Raw genomic sequence first — 19,904 nt, 5'->3', positions numbered from 1 at the left:
GCATATGTGAGGGCGATTTAATGCGCGAGCCGGTGGGCGAATGAGTGAATGAATGAGTGAAAGGATCAATTGTGCATGGATGTTAGAGAGGTAAGTGTATGAAGCAGTGAGTGTGCGGATGAACAAATGAGATAGCGGTGTGTGGGTAGGTGAGTGAAGTAAGAGTAACTGGGTAACTCAGTCAGGGCCTCATGTAGGTAAATAGTATTTACCGATTCGTAAATACCGAATATTACCGATTCGGTATTTACGAATCGGTAAATGCTATGTAGCTAAAAAAATCGGTAAAAATTACCGAATCGTTAAGATTCGGTATTTAGCGAATCGGTATTTACCGATTCGGTAATTGCCATTCATTCCTATGGGCCTGGAGGCCTATAGGAATGAATGTCAATTACAGAATTGGTAAATACCGATTCAGTAAAAGGGGGAATACATTGAAGGGAGGCAGGGTGTCACTTTGACACCCTGTTGCACCCCTCAATTGTTTATGGGTGCACATGTTGCAGACATGTATGTTTGCAACATGGCACTGAAGCAATTTGCATTAAATTGCTTTTTTTTGTTATTTACCACCAACTTGTAGTTGGTAGTAAATAACGAACCCTAACATGGGATAAGCACTCATTTAAGTGCTCCCTACATAAGGAATTCAGTAATTTACCGAATCGGTATTTAGAAATCGGTAATTTACCGATTCCTTAAATTACCGATTCGGTAAATTACTGAATGCTTAATTTGGCCCCCTACATAAGAAAAGCCCATTACAGGTCGGTAACGGCCGAAATTCGTTCATTTCGGCCGTTACCGACCGGTAATGAGCCACCTACATCTGGCCCTTAGTCCTTGATTGTGAGGGTAGCGGTTGGGGGGCATATGGTGAGATAGGATAGTGAATACCAGATGCCACTGGTGATGTCATCAGTGATTTCATTCATGAAGTCATTGATGATACGATCAGTGACAAAATACAGGGCTGGCGCTAGGCATGGGCAGCGTGGGCAGCTGCCCAGGGCCTCACACTCAGCCGACCAGCATGGGGCCCGCACTGATGCATGTCCTGTTGTTTCCCTTTCAAAACACTAAAAGAAATGGGTCTCCTTGCAATTTGGGTTCATAGGAGGGGCCCCCTTCCGGGCCTCTCAGGGATGGCGTCTGGAGGCCTAGGGAAGGGAGACACTTTCTCTTGTCCCAATTGCAAGAAAACCATAGCGCCCCCACAGATTTAACTTTTAGCCCACAAGCAATTGGGTTGAAGGTGTGAAATTGTGGCCTGAAAGTTAAAACTGTGGGGGCGCTAAAATGCTGGACTATGGGCCACCCACAGTGTCTCTGAATTGTGTCCTTGCAAGGGGTCACTTATGTAAATTAAAGGGGTCTCGTACATTCCCTTTTGGCCCAGGGCCTCGCAAATCCCAGAACCGGCCCGACGAAATAAATTATTTATTTTACTGTCACCCATTTTGGGGAAATGTTTTGATTTTCAGGGAGATAAACTAAGTAAATCTATACAAATAAAACAGCAGGGCTATTTATTTATGTATTTGCAATTTTATATAACGCAGACTTTGTGTGTGGATAAAACTGGGTGTGCGTCTGGATGAAACCGTCTGAATGAAACTGTGAGTGTTTGTGTGTGAATGAAATCTAGTATGTAAATTAAACTGAATGAAAGCGCGTGAATGTAAACGAGTGCGCCTGTTTGTACGTGAATATGGCCCACATGCATCATTGTGTCTTTTTGCATTTCTTAATTTGCGAAAAATAAGGAATCGCAAATTAAGAAATGCAAAATGATATGCATCAATATTTTCGGTATTCTTGTGGGATTCGGTAAAAATCGCATTTTTTACCGAATCCCAAAGAAATACCGATTTCTTAACTTAATTTTCGCAATTCCCATTGATTCCTATGGGCCAAAAGGCCCATAGGAGTCAATGGAAATTGCGAGTGGCACTTAGAAAATTTCATGGGTGCAGGGGGGGGTCCAAAGGACCCCCCCATGCACCCCTGAAATGTACTTTTCAGCATAAGTTACATACACACATGTCCTAAGGACATGTGTGTGTGTAACTTTACAGTTTAAAAAATGCATTTTTGTGCATTTTGAATCAATTTCGCAATTTACCACGAAGTTGAACTTCGTGGTAATTTGCACTTCCAATTTAAAAAAACGCATATTTTTCTATAATGATGCATAGCATTTAAGAAATCGCACAATTGCGATTTCTTAAATGCTAACGCAATTTTAGAAATCGTAAAAAAGATGCGACTTCTAAAATGGCATGATGCATCCCAACAAGCACTTTTGCATTCGCAAACGGCCGATTTTAAGGAATCGCACCGTCTGCGACTGCAAAAATGCTTGATGCATGTGGGCCATTGAAACTGTGACGTGTGAGTGAACGTGTATGTGTATGCACAGGCGCGCATGCGTCATAAAGAGAGCTACAACCCCAACACTACTAGAGAACTTTGCTGGCACGTTGAGAAGGTCACGAGGGGTTCCCTGAGTCTTTTTCTCTGAATCCCTTGTTACTTCCGGTGCCCTTTGACCCCTTGCTCATACATTTCAAAGGGCAGGCTTCATGCTTCGCTGGCCTAGCAGGATAGGTGGCCTGGGATGTACACACCGCCAATGAAGGCCTCAGAGTTGGTTCAAGGACACGCCTTTATGATCTGTAAACTTAGGTGAAATGTTTCTGAGTTAAGAGTAGGGTGACCAACCGTCCGTACATTTCACGGACAGTCCGTAATTTCGTCCCTCTGTCTGTTGTCCGTGAAGGTTTCTTTAACGGACACCATTTGTCCGTAATTTTAACCGGTCGCACCTCCATAAAGCCGGCACAGCTTCCACCCACCTCCCTTCTTGACTCTGATGCTGTTGAGGTCGGGTGTAACAGACTCGGATGCAGCACCAAAGCTCAGGTACTCAGGAGCATGGGAGAGGCACAGCGGGTGGCAACCCTCACTCCTCCAGCCCTGGGTGAGCAGTTAAGAGGTGCTTGAAGGTGACAGAGGGAGGGGCTGCAGCTTCAGGAGCATCCATTCAGATGCAAACAGCCCTGAATGCATCATGTCTCTGCAATTTAAAGGGGCCTTACACATTCCCTTTCTGCCCAGGGCCCCAAACCTCCTAGAACCCTGATTACACTGAGGCACTAAATTGTAAGCAAACCTCGGTTCTTCAAACATGCAGTCTATAATGTAATAAAATAAAGAAACGGCACAATCACACCCACACTGATTAACAATGTATGGAGGACAATCAGTTAAATCAGTTCTCTTGTAGTTTGTTTTTTAAGTACTGTACATCACAGTGGGGGATGGCAAAACTAACATTTTGGAAAGAGAGCCTGTCTTCTCCTTGTCTTGTCCTCGAGGGGGTGAGGAGCCCTACCTCACCCTGGAAGAGACCACAATAATCCTGGAATACTGCATGCCCACCCTGGTGGATCCTGTTCTCCCTCCTGTGATGGCTTCTGTCCCCCCCTCCTGTCCATCCCCCCTCCGTGCTTGATCCTGTCTCTTCCCTGGGTGGTTCTGTCCCAGTCCTGGAATGGCTCCTGCAGCGAGGGTGAAGTTCTTGATGGGCCTCTTCTCAAAAAGGCTCAGCTCAAAATTAATATGAAACGGTGGGCAAGTGAGTAAATGAAGGCTGGATGAATTAGTGAAAGGGTGAATGGATGAATGAAAGATTGAATAGATGGAATGGATAATGAGAGAGGATGGATGGATTGATCAGTGATAGGAAGGATGGAAGAGAGAAAAGGTAAATAGCTGGATGTATGGGTGGAAGGGTAGCTGGATGGGTAAAAGGGTGGATGGATGAGTGAAAGGATGGATGAGTGAAAAGGTGGATGATGATTGAGTGGGTGGATGGATGAGTGAAATGATGGATGGATTGATGAATTGATAAGTGCAAGGGTGAATGGATGGACGGATGGGTGAAAGGGTGGATCTAAGGATGGATGAGTGAGTGAAAGGGAGGGTAGATGGACACAAGGATGAATAGATGAGTGAAGGAGTGGAAGGATAAATGGATGAGAGAAAGGATGAATGAGTGAAAGGGTCAATGGATGGATTCATGAGTAGATGAGACGATGGATGGGTGGGTGGGTGGATGGAAGGAAGGATTGCTAAGTGAAATGGTCGAAGGATAGAGAAAGGGAGGATGGATGGATGGCTGAATGGGTGGATGGGTGGAAGGATGAGTGACTGGGTGGATGGATGAGTAAGTTAAAGGATGGCTGGATGGGTGAACGGGTAAATGGCTGGATGGATGAGTGAATGGATGGATGGGTAGAAGAGTGGATGGATAAGTTTACAGATGAATAGGGTGAAAGGGTGATGGATGAGTGAAAGGTTGAATGAAAGGATGGATGAGTGAAATGATAGATGGAAGGATACATGATGGATAGGTTTGCAAATGGTTGAATATGGCTGCGCTTACTTATATACTATTGCACGACCTCTGATGTGTCTGTAAAACGTATCCAATTGTCCTGAAGTTTTGTCCTGAATTTTGACCTCCTGTCCTGAATTTTGACCCTTTTCTGAATTTTTACATTCACCGTCCTGAATTTGCACCAATGCCAGTTGGTCACCCTAGTTAAGAGATTGCAGCAACCGTGTCTCCCTGCAGACGAATAGAAGAACCCCATAATTACCGACAGGCAGCCGTGGCCGGTAGTGGGAGTACCTGCCGGGCGGTGACGTGGGGAGGGAGAGAGGCAGGGTGGGGGGTAGTACTGTATGGATTACGGAGCTTTAAAGGTAAGTAAACATATAAATAAATAAAACTAATTTAGTTGCGTGCACGGCATCACCAAATGAAATGCAGTGCGCGCAACGAAATTGGTTTTATTTATTTATATGTTTACTTACCTGTAAAGCTCCGTAATCCATACATTACTACCCCCCACCCTGCCCCTCTCCCTCCCCGTGTCACCGCCCGGCAGGTACTCCCACTACCGGCCGCGGCTGCCGACAGGAAAGCCTACACTGTGAATGAATCCCTCCCACAGCCAGTGGTAAGATGCACAGCCTACGCAGAGCGCTCTCTTCACAGCTATTGATAAGATGTGCAGCCTATGCTATGTTGCAAGCTCCCCTGATAACCAGTGGCCGAGGGCCCAGCCTAGGCAGGGAGCTTTAAGGAACACGCAATGCTTTAAAAAATGTTTCTTGTTTGGGAATGCGAAAGTCTGGATGGTGTTGTCCTTTTTCCTTGCATGTTGCCATCCCTGTGTTTGTATCCAATCACATGGGGTCACCAATAGCAATCTGCCTAATTAATATCCATCAAGTAGGTCATTCTGTGACACCCTGGTGAATGTGTGTTTTGTGATGCGATCTATCAATTCATAGGTTGCATCGCCAAATGTCACTGTGCAATTTGCACCCACGATTTGCTACCTGCCCCTTAGTAATTGCCCATGATGTGCAGTTTGGTCGTGAGTGTTGCACCTTCATTTTAGGAGGTGGCTGATGGAAACAACTGACAAGCAATATGTCAATGAGGAGTAAGAGAAGATGCTGAGTTGTTTACTACTAATGCATTGTGATGTAGTGTTCTGTAAAGAGGCGAGTCTTCAACTCTTTTCCAAATTGGTGGATATGGGGATGCTATTCTAGACCCTGGGTGCATATATGGAAAAGCCTTGCTGTCGTTTTTTGTTTTTACACTTCTTTGTCTGCAGTTTCATGGTGTCCTGGCTGTGAGTGCGCCCAGAACCACCATAGATAGTGAGATTGTCTGTAAGATAAGCAGGCAGCTAGTTGTGATGGCTTTGCAAATGATGTGGCAGGTTTTGAAGATGGTGTGGGCCGGATATGGAAGCCAATGAAGTTTCACCATGATTGGGGGTTCCTTTAATCCCTTGATGAGTTGTGCTGCAGCATGTAGGAAGTACCCAAGGACTTATGGTGTGAATTCTAGGAGGCCATGGATTAGAGCATTACCAGCATCCAGATGCAACATTATGAGGTTTTGAACAACAGTTCTGAAGTTGTTTTGAGGAAAAACAATGAGACTTTCTTCAGAAGAGATTTACCTGGCACCAGGCCATTTTTTAGGTCTCGCCTGAGCCAGCGCATGCGCTGTTCTAGCGAGACTTTTAGTAAGGGGGCTTTAAAAAGCTCACCACACGCCTTTTGTGTGGCCTCATGCTTGTGGTTACGCGCACAGTTACGTGCACAGGCTCCATCGGGCTTTCCCCTCTTGTCATGGCTCATTAAGCGCATCGCTCACGTGCACCCTTACACCGTGCGCACATCGCACACCACTCACCAGACATGCCTCCTTGTTTATTTACATTACAAATGCTTGTTTTACTTTTAGCGCGAGGCGCGTGCGCTTGATTAATATGGTTTCTTGTTGCTCTGGCCTCACCTTCGCCCCTTCCGTGTTGTGCTCGGCCTTCTGTGCACCCCACCTTTCTTTCTCGTCTGGGACCGTGACTACCTTTCTTAACGAACTCTCTTCGAGCCTGTTCGCTTTCTCCTAAACAATTCTCTCTCCCTGCCCACCTCTTTTCCTGACTCACACCTCTGCATGACTTACTACTCGTTAGTGTTCAGGGAAAATCCAAATTACTTGGCATTCAGTGAAAGTTAACCAAGGTACTCCGTTTCCCTCTAAACTAATGGCTCAAATATGGTCTGCAAACGAATTGGAATTCAACAGATATCCTCTTCTTATCATCCACAAACTAATGGTCTTGTGGAAGGCATTAATTCTGTCCATGCAAAAAGACAGAGATTGGGATCGCATGTTACCTTTTGCGCTTCCTGCAATCTGTTGTCTTATTTAAAGTTCCACTAGGCTTTCCTCTTTTGAGGTTTTATTTGGTAGTTAGCTGAGAATGTTTTTACGCATGGCTGGACAACATTAAGAGGAGCAAATTGGTGAGTCCAAACTACTACTAGACTGTGTCCCTAAACTACAAGTGCATATGGGCACTTATAGGGAAACAGTTCATGTTCACATAGAATAAGCTCAGGGTAGACAAATAGGACTGCATGATTAATGAGGAAGACGGAGCGGTCCAACCAGGAGACATTGCTCTTCTACTGGTAGCTGACTGATAATAAACTCCTGGCTAAGTGGAATGGCAATTACACCACTGTGAAAAGACTAGGTCACGCAACCTACAGGATGGCCTTATTTAAAAAGAAATAAGTTGAACAAACGTATAATGCAAATTCAATAAAGAAAATGGAACGATGATCCTAATATTACCTCTCTGATGGTGTCTGATTCTATTTTGCTTGATATTGAATATCCAAAAATAAAGAATTAAATCACCCAGTAGGTCACAATTTAAAGTTTTTTTTTCTCTAAACAGCTAAAAGACATTCAACATCTGCTAGAGGCTTGTCTTAATTTGTTTTCAGAACAGCCAGACTTGACAAATAAAATGAAAAACCTTGTTTTAACAGAATCCCAGAAAGTTGTCAGAAAAACAGCCTCATTGAAGTTCAAAGAAAAGTTGTTCAAGAAAAAGGCAGAAGATGCTAGCCCTGGGATTATCGAACCAACTAGAAGATAATGGAACTCAACAATAATTTTAGTTTCCAAACCAGGTGGTTGAATCCATTTTTATACAGATTTTTTGTGTGTTGTTTTCCAGTTCAATACACAACGAATGCCCAGGGTGGAAGGGGGCAATGGTCTTCTCCACCCCTACAGGCCTTTACCAATTTACAGCAATCTAATTTGAGTTGTGTGGGGCACTGGAACCTCTGAAAGACTTATGGGCCATATATTAGCACCACAAAGAAAATGTGCCTAGATGATATCACTTTCAATTCAGACTAAAGATTAATATCTAGATTATATTGATAAGGGGTTTTTGCACTTACAAAGCAAGGACTTCTTGTTAATGCAAAGAAGGGTATCCTTGCTGCCATCCAAGTAAGATGTCTGGAATATTTATTTGGAGAAGTATCCGAAAACTAAAAAAGCGTTAGGATTTTTCTGTGACATGGTTGGGTGCTGCAGATAATTCATCCCTAGATTTGCAGTTAAAGCTACGCCTTTGGCTATTTGTTTTTTTTTTAAACTCTTTTTATTGAGAAAACAAAAGGAGACATTACAGAAAATAAACCAAAATCACAGGTGATCGCATACCGTTGTATAACACGGGCCAATATGGCAAAGTACAGAATTACACACAACATTTTAAACTCGCAGGTCAGGGGGAGTCCAGCGCTTCTTGTTCTATTGCCGACATGGGCGGGGCACAGATCCCCAGCGATGGCTATTCCACGCCCCCCAAATTTTCTCCCACTTCCCCGTGCATCCCCTAGCAACATAGACCGATTTCTCTCTAAACATACACCAATCTAGGTCTTCCGCCCACTTTGTAACTCGGGGTGACTGACAAGCTCCCCAGAGCTATGCAATGTTGCTTTTAAAGTGGTACAAAAGGGGGTGGTGATGGACGGAGCATCTGAACCAATCAAATACTCACACCCAGTCAACAGATCTGGGTTTAATCCATCACCGTTCTTTAGCCCACTCTGCCACCCCAGTTCAGACATGGCCATATGCAAATCAGTCTGACCCTGTGCCTCATGGGAACAGTCCAGCCCGAACTGCCAAGCCATGCCTTCCCTGGACCGGAAACAAGCTTCCAAGGACCGGTTTCTGGCATTTCAGCCGTCTTCAGCCCGGCTTGCTTGAATCCAGTGGCAAAGTGAGCAAGGGACTCACGTCTGAGCATACCCTGCCAACTTATGGCGAACAAAGTGGTACAAAAGGGGGTGGTGATGGACGGATCATCTGAACCAATCAAACACTCACACCCAATCAACAGATCTGGGTTTAATCCATCACCGTTCTTTAGCCCACTCTGCCACCCCAGTTCAGGCCATATGCAAATCAGTCGGACCCTGTGCCTCATGGGAACAGTCCAGCCCGAACTGCCAAGCCATGCCTTCCCTGGACCGGAAACAAGCTTCAGAGGACCGGTTTCTGGCATTTCGGCCGTCTTCAGCCCGGCTTGCTACCAATTTTGTGTTTAGCCACCATGTATGCCAGTGTCACCCATTGCTTCTGATACACGTTCAGATCCGTGGGTTCCCAGACATTCAGAGAGGTTGTCGAATCCACCTGACCAGGGGCCAAAGGGGGGGCGTTTGCCAGGACTAGAGCTAGGGGAGAAGCTTCCACAACAAATTGGAATAAGTCGCGCTCTTGGCGCGGTTCTGTAGCTGTTATTAGGGGAGCCTCTATAACTACAGTTTGGCAATCCTCGCCTACTGAGAGCTGGGTAGGGGGGGTTGCTGTACAACATTCTCACTACCGCCTACCCCTCTTCCAGGCTGAACCTCCTGGGTTTCACATCTGCTTGATACCAAAGCTGTTAAGCTACCCACTTCCTCCGTTGTCTTATTGAGGAGTCCTCCTAGTCTGTTGACCTCTGCAGTAAGCTGATCGATTTTTGCCACAAGGGGTTTGACAATACCCTTGATCTTTAAATCGATCATATTTACTAATTTTTTAATTAGTTCGTCCTCCAATTTCACAGTATCACCTTTACCCATGATAACATCATCATTATCTAGGATTTTGGGTGGAGAAACTATTCTTCTACTAGCAGAACGTGACCCCCCTCGTTTAGTCTTTACTTTCCTGCACGCTCTGACTGCTCTAGGGACAGGAGTCGGTAGATTCTGTACCGTCGTATCCGAGGATACTTCCAGATCAACTGTGGGGGCAATGTTATGCTCAGGCATGTCACTGGCAGAGAAATCAAAATTAGCGATATCACTGCTGTCATCCTGTGCCGGTAATACTGGTGAAGGTTGCGCAGTGGGTGGTGTAGGGAAAGAACTTAACCCTAATGACTGTCGTCTTTCACTGTTAATTTTGCTCACAACCTTCACTAAGTAATTATCCAGGGTGTTGGGCACCAGGGAACCCTTTTGTTTAGACATACCCAATGGTGATAGTTGGAAAAACAATCAGTAACTTTACCAAGTTGCACAGGATAGAGCAAGTCACCTAAGCTAAACACTAGGAACTCAAGATAACCAAGAGGAGTGAATTTAAGTACAATATAGTCTCACTGTATGAGGGTCGCGGAAGTCCAGCGGCAAACAAGAATCAGGGTCCCTGGCCCAGCCCAGTCACGTCCAGTCCCGGACTGTCAAAGACTGTCCCGCCCTTGTCCCGGGCTTCTCCCGGCGCGTCCCGCGCACGTCCCGCGCGCATCCTCGCGGGACGAGGGACCGGTCAAGTCTTTATGCGCCTCCTGGCGCGTGGAAACAGCGCGTCCTGCCCCTGAGGATCCTGGGGCTTGTAGGCGTTGACAGACAGCAGCAGCGGTGAGACCGGCAGAGCCAAGCCCGGCCGGTCGAGTGAAGCAGGGGGCGGAGCAAAGCCCGGCCGCGTCAGGGAAAGCAGCAAAGCCCAGTGCCCAACAAACACCGGGGGACTCTGCACCGGTCAAGTCTTTATGCGCCTCCTGGCGCGTGGAAACATCGCGTCCTGCCCCTGAGGATCCTGGGGTGTGTAGGCGTTGACAGACAGCAGCTGCGGTGAGACCGGCGGAGCCAAGCCCGGCCGGGCGAGTGAAGCAGGGGGCGGAGCAAAGCCCGGCCGCGTCAGAGAAAGCAGCAAAGCCCAGCGCCCAACAAACACTGGGGGACTCTGCACCGGTCAAGTCTTTATGCGCCTCCTGGCGCATGGAAACAGCGCGTCCTGCCCCTGAGGATCCTGGGGCTTGTAGGCGTTGACAGACAGCAGCAGAGGTGAGACCGGCGGAGCCAAGCCCGGCCGGTCGAGTGAAGCAGGGGGTGGAGCAAAGCCCGGCCGCGTCAGGGAAATTAGCAAAGCCCAGCGCCCAACAAACACCGGGGGACTCTGCACCGGTCAAGTATTTATGCGCCTCCTGGCGCGTGGAAACAGCGCGTCCTGCCCCTGAGGATCCTGGGACTTGTAGGCGTTGACAGACAGCAGCAGCGGTGAGACCGGCGGAGCCAAGGCCGGCCGGTCGAGTGAAGCAGGGGGCGGAGCAAAGCCCGGCCGCGTCAGGGAAAGCAGCAAAGCCCAGCGCCCAACAAACACCGGGGGACTCTGCACCGGTCAAGTCTTTATGCGCCTCCTGGTGCGTGGAAACATCGCGTCCTGCCCCTGAGGATCCTGGGGTTTGTAGGCGTTGACAGACAGCAGCAGCGGTGCGACCGGCGGAGCCAAGCCCGGCCGGTCGAGTGAAGCAGGGGGCGGAGCAAAGCCCGGCCACGTCAGAGAAAGCAGCAAAGCCCAGCGCCCAACAAACACCGGGGGACTCTGCACCGGTCAAGTCTTTATGCGCCTCCTGGCGCGTGGAAACAGCGCGTCCTGCCCCTGAGGATCCTGGGGCTTGTAGGCGTTGTCAGACAGAAGCAGCGGTGAGACCGGCGGAGCCAAGCCCGGCCGGTCGAGTGAAGCAGGGGGCGGAGCAAAGCCCGGCCGGGTCAGGGAAAGCAGCAAAGCCCAGCGCCCAACAAACACCGGGGGACTCTGCACCGGTCAAGTCTTTATGCGCCTCCTGGCGCGTGGAAACATCGCGTCCTGCCCCTGAGGATCCTGGGGTGTGTAGGCGTTGACAGACAGCAGCAGCGGTGAGACCGGCGGAGCCAAGCCCGGCCGGTCGAGTGAAGCAGGGGGCGGAGCAAAGCCCGGCCGCGTCAGAGAAAGCAGCAAAGCCCAGCGCCCAACAAACACTGGGGGACTCTGCACCGGTCAAGTTTTTATGCGCCTCCTGGCGCGTGGAAACAGCGCGTCCTGCCCCTGAGGATCCTGGGGCTTGTAGGCGTTGACAGACAGCAGCAGAGGTGAGACCGGCGGAGCCAAGCCCGGCCGGTCGAGTGAAGCAGGGGGTGGAGCAAAGCCCGGCCGCGTCAGGGAAATTAGCAAAGCCCAGCGCCCAACAAACACCGGGGGACTCTGCACCGGTCAAGTCTTTATGCGCCTCCTGGCGCGTGGAAACAGCGCGTCCTGCCCCTGAGGATCCTGGGGCTTGTAGGCGTTGACAGACAGCAGCAGCGGTGAGACCGGCGGAGCCAAGCCCGGCCGGTCGAGTGAAGCAGGGGGCGGAGCAAAGCCCGGCCGGGTCAGGGAAAGCAGCAAACCCCAGCGCCCAACAAACACCGGGGGACTCTGCACCGGTCAAGTCTTTATGCGCCTCCCGGCGCGTGGAAACAGCGCGTTTTGCCCCTGAGGATCCTGGGGCTTGTAGGCATTGACAGACAGCAGCAGCGGTGAGACCGGCGGAGCCAAGCCAGGCCGGTCGAGTGAAGCAGGGGGCGGAGCAAAGCCCGGCCGCGTCAGGGAAAGCAGCAAAGCCCAGCGCCCAACAAACATCTGCGAGCCTCTGGTCTTATCTCGGCGCCCAAAACTCCCCCCAGTTCCTCATAGATCTTAGCCCAGAATATCTGTATCACCGCACAGTGCCAAATGGTATGCAACAAGGTGCCCATGTGTCCACATTCTCTCCTACATTCTCCAGTCTCTGCCTGTCCCATTTGTACCAAACGAGGCCCGGTAATATAGGACCTATGCAGGATCTTTAGCTGGACAAGACGGAGTTGCATCTGAATGGCACCAACTTTCGGGGAGGAAACTGCCTCCACCCAATACTCATTGTCTAGTTCTAACCCATCCGCAACCCACTGAGCTCTGATTAGCTCCAACGGGCTCTCGCTATTGTTTACCAATTTCCTATGTATTAAAGAAATTGTTTTCTCTGCATGATGCCCATCCAATACTCGGTCCTCCAGGGGCGACGACTCCGGCAGCACCGTATCCTTAAGGACATGAGTGGTCAGTGCATGCCTCACTTGCCGGTAACGGTAGTGCTCGTTGTCGTGGAGACTATACAACTCCTTAAGGGACTCAAATGAAAGCAAAGCATTCTTAGACCATACATCCTTAATCTGTGTGATGCCGATAAGGTCCCATTTGTCAAATCCCTTCGTTCTCCACAAACTACCTAGTTTCTACGAGTTCAGCAGTGGGGTGGCCAAGTCTGCACCTCCAGCCCAAATATTCATTGGCCGCGTGCCACACCTGTACTGCGTGCGCAGTTGGGCCTGTCAGCGGAAAGTTCCCGAACCTAGCATACAGGGCCCGATCGATCGTCCTACCCGGGGCCTGACCACGATCCATGGCATATCCCGGATCTCCCGGAGGTCCGTAGACGATATTATTTACAGCGGCCAGTTGGGAATCCAGGTAATATTTTCTCAAGTCTGGGAGACCGATTCCGCCATCATACCATGGGAGCGTCAGCTTTGCGAACGATATTATACACAGGAGTTGTATCTGGAGAGACTCGATCTCCTTAAAATAAGAGGCCGGCACTGGGTCCATTGAGTTCTGTAATGCATACAAGAACCGCGGCAAAGCCATCATCTTGAACAGAGTGGCTCTCCCAAGCAAAGACAGCGGAAGAGCCTTCCACCTCTTCACATCAGTCTTGCACCTATTCAATGGGGTGAGTAGGTTATTAGCGAAGCGCAGCCGCGGATCGAGCTTAATATAGATACCTAGATACTTAAACCCAACTGTCTCAATCTGGATTGGGCACGATTGCGGAATTGCCGGTGGGTCCCCGACAAGGACAAACTTTGCCCAATTTATAGCCAATCCAGAGTATCTACCAAAGATGGCCCAGACATCGAGAAAATTAGACAAGGATACCCTGGGGTTGGTGAGATAAAGCAGGACATCGTCCGCGTACAGCGAGATCTTATCTTCCCAATCTAGCAACCACCTTAAGCCACGTATCGATCTGTCCCATCTTATCCAGGCCGCCAAGGGCTCCATAGCGAGCGCAAATAACAGTGGGGACAACGGGCATCCCTGCCTCGTGCCCCTCCCAAGCGGAAAATCACCAGATTTGCAACTCTGGCGAGGGGATTCGCCCCCAACTATTTATCTGTTTTAGTGCAGCGTTATGTTCCATCTCGCGCACTTAGGTCCTCTACCCAAAATAAAGTGAAAGTACCGCGAATCAAGAGAGCCAAAATGGGAGGTCGGTCATTTTCCTTGCTAGCCCCCTCTCTTTGGAACTCCTTACCTCTATCTCTACGATCGGAAAGGTGTTTCCTGACCTTCCGTAAGGGTATCAAGACCTGGCTATTTGATATGTAAGTTGCTGCCCTATTGCCCCCTTCACCTTGCATACCTTGTGTCTACTTTAGCGCCGGGAAACCTCCGGGTAGCTGCGCGCTTAACCAAGTGTAATTATAAATAAATAAATAAATAAATATAATAGTCGGACCCATCCGATGAATTTGCTCCCGATACCTAGCTTTCCAAGCACGGCGAACAAGTATGGCCACTCCACTCTATCAAAGGCCATCGTGGCGTTCAGGGAGACCAATACTGTGGGTTCATGAATCTTCGAGGAGCCCCCCAGGACACCATGTAGCCTACGCAGATTCAGTGCCGTATTACGACGGGGCATGAAGCCGGATTGATCCGGATGTACCAGTGTCGTGATCACCTTGACTAGCCGAGTAGCTAGGAGTTTTGCCAGTATTTTGGGCTCTGCATTGAGGAGCGAGAGGAGTCTATAAGAGGAACATTGTGTTGTGGGTTTTCCCCCTTTATGAATGACCACAATGTGGGCCACGCGCTGGTCATACGGCAGCTGACCCTTCTCTCTGCTTTCCAGAAACATGGCCCGGACGTGTGGGGCAAGCCTATTGGCGTTTAACTTATATAACTCGATGGGTATCCGGTTGGGGCCGGTAGCCTTACCAGACTTCAGTTGCCTAATAGCCTGTGCCACCTCGTCGTCAGAGAAAGGGGAGTCAAGGTAACTCCTGTGGTCCTCTGACAAGCTCGGCATTACGATGTCTCTGACCATCTCGCTATTCTCATTCTCTGTGAAGGTGCTGTCAGCGGTGTAGACCTTCTGATAATATCTGGCAAATTCGTCCGCAACCTCCTGCGGGTTCGTGATATCCCGCGAGTCAACTCCCTCTAACGTTGGTACTAGCCTGGACGCCCGTTCTCCATGCTCGAGCCATGCAATTAGCTTACCGACTTTATCACCATGCTCATATATGCGGCTCTGCACGGCATTATTGTGTGCAATCACTTTATCTCTCACCCGGCTTTTATATTCCTCCTGTCGGAGTCTCAGGAGGTGAGTCTCCACAGGGGTGTTAGACCTAGCGGCTCTCTCCTCCAAAAGCATGACCTCACTCTCTTTCTGGGCGACCTCCGCCTGGCCTTTCTTCTTCTTCCCCGCCACCAAGTACAGGACCTCTCCCCTTACCACGATCTTGTATGCCTCCCAGAGGGAATCAACCAATCCCACATTCTCTAGGTAGTATCTGTCTGACACCCAGAGAACCTGTTTCTTGATATCTGGGTCTTTCAACTGCCAGGCATTGATAGGGGCTATCCTGCCTGTCTCTTGCCGACCACAGTGGGGAGTGATCAGAGATACCTCTAGCGAGGTGTTTCACCTCCTGGATCATGGACGCCATCGCTGCGGGCAATAACAAATAGTCTAACCGAGATGTGCGTGAAATGGGTCAGTGTCGGGTTACGCGTCCGCCAGCTATCAACCGAGCCAAGTGTGTCTCAGAATTCTAAAAGCCATCTCTGCGATTGTCTAAGCATTCGCGGTGGGTAACGGTCCCTCTCTCCATCCAATACAGAGTTAAAGTCACCTCCCAGGACAAGGCTGCCAAGGGGCAGCGTAAGAAATTCTGAACTCAAATCGTGGAAGGTATCCGCCTGAAGGCCCGGAGGAACATATATGGATAAAAATGTGACGGCTCTACCCTCCAGCAGTCCGGACACTCCAGCATACCTGCCCCTCTGATCTAACCACGTGGCCTGAATCGACAGGGGAAAGGGATTTTTTATCAAAATTCCGACCCCTCTAGAGCCGGTGGTGAATCCAGCATGCGCCACCTTTTTGTATCCCCCTTTGTGGAGAGCCATACATTTATTACCAACTAGATGCGTCTCCTGCAACAGGGCCACGTCAGGGGAGCATCTCCTAAGAAGCTGCCTAACCATCCCTCTCTTGATTTTGTCGCCCAATCCATTCACATTCCAACTCAGCACCTTCATCCCGGACCCTCGACTACTCTGTGCCATTGAACCCGTGTGTCAAACAATCCGCTGCATTATCATCACCGTCTTAAAAACAAATAAAAGAAAACAAAAGAAAAAATAACCCCAACAACTCAACAACATTACCTTCCCACCACCCCCCACCCTGCACCCCTGCTCTCGGCATTCGCCAACCCCCAACTCGCAGTGTGCCTGTCGCCCCATACTCTAACTAATAGTTATCTAAATATAGATATGAGGAGGACGCCAGAGCCCTGCACCCCCGCCCAAGAAATCACAGTTAGCTCCAAATACAATTGACAATACAAAAGGGTGATCGCTCCCCAGAAAGTCTCGCGAATTAGCGCTCTCTTCTCGGCTCGCGCCGGCCGGATAACAGCCATACTTATCATCCACGTTCTGGCGTTTCATGTCCATCGTCGCCGCCACCATCCCAGACCTCCTCCCGAGGGGAAAGGCCCTCGAGCCAGTCCAAAGCAACCTCGGGGTTGTCGAAGAACCACACCTTTCCCGCCACCTCCACTCGCAGTTTGGCAGGAAACAATATTGCATACTTCAAGCCCCTATCTCAGAGTCTCCGTTTAACTCCAAGGAAGCTCTGTCGTTGCCACTGCACCATTTGGGTAAAATCTGGGAAAAAGATTATGGTAGAGTTCTCGAATTTCAGGGGACCCCCGTTTCTGGAGGCCTGCAGGATAGCGTCCCTGTCCCTAAAGTTGAGGACTCGCGCAATCATCGGACTTGGCGGGACTCCCGGCCTTGGCTTGCCGACCGATCGTAAAATAATTACCGAGTCCCTTCGGTTTCAGATGGTTAAGGATTATTGTTTCGATAAAGAGATCCGGGGTCAACCCTTCAGCTTTTTCCAGGATGCCAATTATGCGCAGGTTATTTTTCCGAGCCTGTCCTTCGTACTCATCCTGCTTGCGGTTCGTCAGATTCCCGGAGGCCTGGAGAGCAAGAACCTCCTGCTGCAGTTGTGACACATCATCGGTCAAGCTCGCGGTTTTAATGTCCAAGGATTTGACCTTCTCACTGGTTTTGGTGAAGTCGGCCCATATCAGGTTCACTTTGATAGACACAGCGTCCAATTTGTGGTCCAGCGACTGCATCTGCTGCCCCAGGGAGGCCTTGACCCCTTCTATTGCGGACATCACGTCTTGCAGCGTGGGCTCCGACGCAGCCTCCAAGGATTCCCTAGTGCCGTCCGTCGTCCGCCCCGAACCAGAAGGCAAGCCCTTAGGCATTGTGTACCGGTCCAATTTATTGGATTGGATGGAGTGGGCTCCACGAGACCCCTTGGACACTGGTTTCTCAGCCTCAGATCGAGCCGCCATCCCGTGGCCGTATCTGTGGGAAGATGGACACCCACGCTAAGGCCGCTACGAATTTCCGTCGGGAAAACTTCTGTCTCCACTGGTTGTGTAGGCACCCCGGACCACTCCGACTTGACTCCCCACCCGCGCCCCAAGTCAGCACCAGGGCGGATGGACAGAAGTCTCACTGTGGAAGCGTACCTCGGTAGTCTCACTGTCTGCTCTCCGCCACTCCGGGCAACAAGCGCCGCAGGGAGAGTCAATTAGCTCACGTCGCTGCGGGGAATGCCCCCCACTAGTAGATCGTTGGCAAAGAGACCCCACCGGTGGGCCGAGCGCAACACACCACCACTGTCTGCGGTGACAGCTCCACCAGGGCAGCCCCGGGGGACCACAGCAGGACTCACCGCTCCACAGTTAGTGAGAGGCCACTGATCCCAGTCTGCCAACTTGTGGGGATATAATTGGCAGTATTAGCGCTACATAACGTGGCGGCTCAGGGTGCCTCAGTCAGTTCCATAAGTCAATCGGCAGTTCCAAAGCCGCATCGCCGGGCCAGAAGCACAATAGAAGGACGCTGCTCCCACTGCGAGCTGTCGAGATGCTGGCGCAGCCCGGATCCACCGCGGGGACAACGAGAGCCACACGGGGGGCAGAGCGGCCAAAGCGCCACGCGTAGCTCACGGCCCCGAGGTATGGGTCAGCACCCCCCAGAAGCCCGGGGGCGCCAGCAGCCACAGGAGTGCCCGTCCGTGTCGCGGGATCCCCGGCTCGTCACGCCCGGGTCCGCACCAGGACAGGGAGCCAACAACCAAGTCCCACTCCCTCGAGCTCAGTCCCTTGATCCATCTGCAGCATCGTCTCGCCCGGGGACTCCGGGCAGCTCACTCGCCTTGGGGGGGAGGGGGGAAAGGGGGCGCGGCCGCAACTTCCGGTTTCGCCCCACCGATGTTGATACACTAGGGGCCGGCCTCCCGCACACTCGAGACAGCGGCTCCCAGCTTGGCCGAGGCCCGAACTTCACCGGCACGTAGTGGCGTCACACAGTGACGGATTCGGACCAGATCAGCATCCAGACAAACCACTGTCCTTCCACCGGACAGGACGCCCAGCGGCGCGTCAAGTTCGATACAGGATTATGCGGGCGGGGAGCGGGTCTCGCAGAGCTACCGTCCTACGCGGCCATCTTGGATGCCCCCGCAGCTCCGCTGTGCCTTTGGCTATTTTACTACAGAATAAAACATGCCAGTCCTTGCCTTCTCCAACTCATGGGGTACTAGAAGCTTTTCCCATATTATGGAAAGTCTTTGAGGACTCAGGAGACCTGTGAGTAGCCTGTCATCTCTGTATATTTACAACAAGGCAAGGGCCAGGACTATGGACTGTAGGTTCACATAATTGAGGAAAGTATTGTTTTTGAAGTTATTGACCAATGCTGGGTTTTTTTGTTGGTATTTTTTTCTTGATTTGGTACTTTCTCTAGAGAGAGGTGAATGAGAAAGCCTAGGGATTTGGTGGTAGGTGACCGATGGAGTTCATATTATTGGACCACAGCCGGATGAGGGGTTCTGCATAACTCATCTTTCACATTATTCAGTATGCAAAAACATTGCTCAACCTGCAATACCCTACTGTTTATCTATACTGTAAATCATAACTTATGCAGAGGAGTAAACAATGTGTCTGCTGCAAACTAAGCATAATTTATACTGTCACAGCAGGCATAGTCCTTGTGATCGTTATCGCAAGCTCATATAACTGTATCTGTGCATTGCTGGATTACTAATTCTGCATCCAGCAAGTAGGCTTGAAGAATGTCTCTTGCATGGTACCATGGTTGCATCACATTCTTGTTCCCTCTGCCCTCCCAATGTGATTCTATTGTTTGAGACAGAAACATTCGAGTGGAATCTAAAGGTGGGCTGAGTTGAGCCCTAGGTAAGTGTCCTTAGGGTTCTAGAGTGGCGATGCAATGTCTTCTCATCGTTTGCCATTGTAACATAATGGGTTCTTTTCTTTTCACTCTCTCCTGCAACAGTTTCCATCAGTGACATTGAAGCTGTCCGTGAGGGTCACCAGTCCGAGGTCCTGCAGAGCTTGGCTGAAGAGTTCCCCCCTGAACGATGCTTCACCATCGTCTTCCGAGGCCGGAAAGGCATCCTTGACCTGGTGACCAACACTGCAGAGGAAGCAGAGTTCTGGGTCAATGGTCTCCGCACCCTGATCAAGGCTGTTGAAAACATGGACAGGAAGGAGATGATGGATCAGTATCCTTTGGGTGGGACTATCCAATGCAATGAGCTGAGGGTGGCCTTTACGGCCAGGGCCGGACTAGCCGTAGCATGCACTAGGCATTTCCCCGGTGGGCCTCCAGGGTGGGGGCCGGTTTTGGCCCCTGGTGGGCCGTTTTTGTTACCAGGCTTCTGCAATATCTGCAGCCTGCAACAAAATCGTCCGAAACTGGACCTAGCAAACAGCTCGGCAGGGGAAACATC

At 50.2% G+C, this 19,904-nt stretch overlaps 1 protein-coding gene across 1 annotated transcript in view; it reads left to right on the top strand.

The window, feature by feature from the left end:
* PLCD4 (phospholipase C delta 4) overlaps positions 1–19,904 on the top strand; it is a 244,806-nt gene that overhangs the window by 17,654 nt on the left and 207,248 nt on the right. The window contains exon 2 of the mRNA XM_078683514.1: positions 19,448–19,676. Within this exon, the coding sequence (XP_078539640.1) occupies positions 19,448–19,676 (229 nt within the window). The remainder of the gene's footprint in view (positions 1–19,447; positions 19,677–19,904) is intronic.

This window comes from Lissotriton helveticus, chromosome 3_1 (genome assembly GCF_964261635.1).
Source record: "Lissotriton helveticus chromosome 3_1, aLisHel1.1, whole genome shotgun sequence".
Lineage (NCBI taxonomy): Eukaryota > Metazoa > Chordata > Amphibia > Caudata > Salamandridae > Lissotriton > Lissotriton helveticus.
This window is presented reverse-complemented; position numbering and strand designations above follow the sequence as displayed.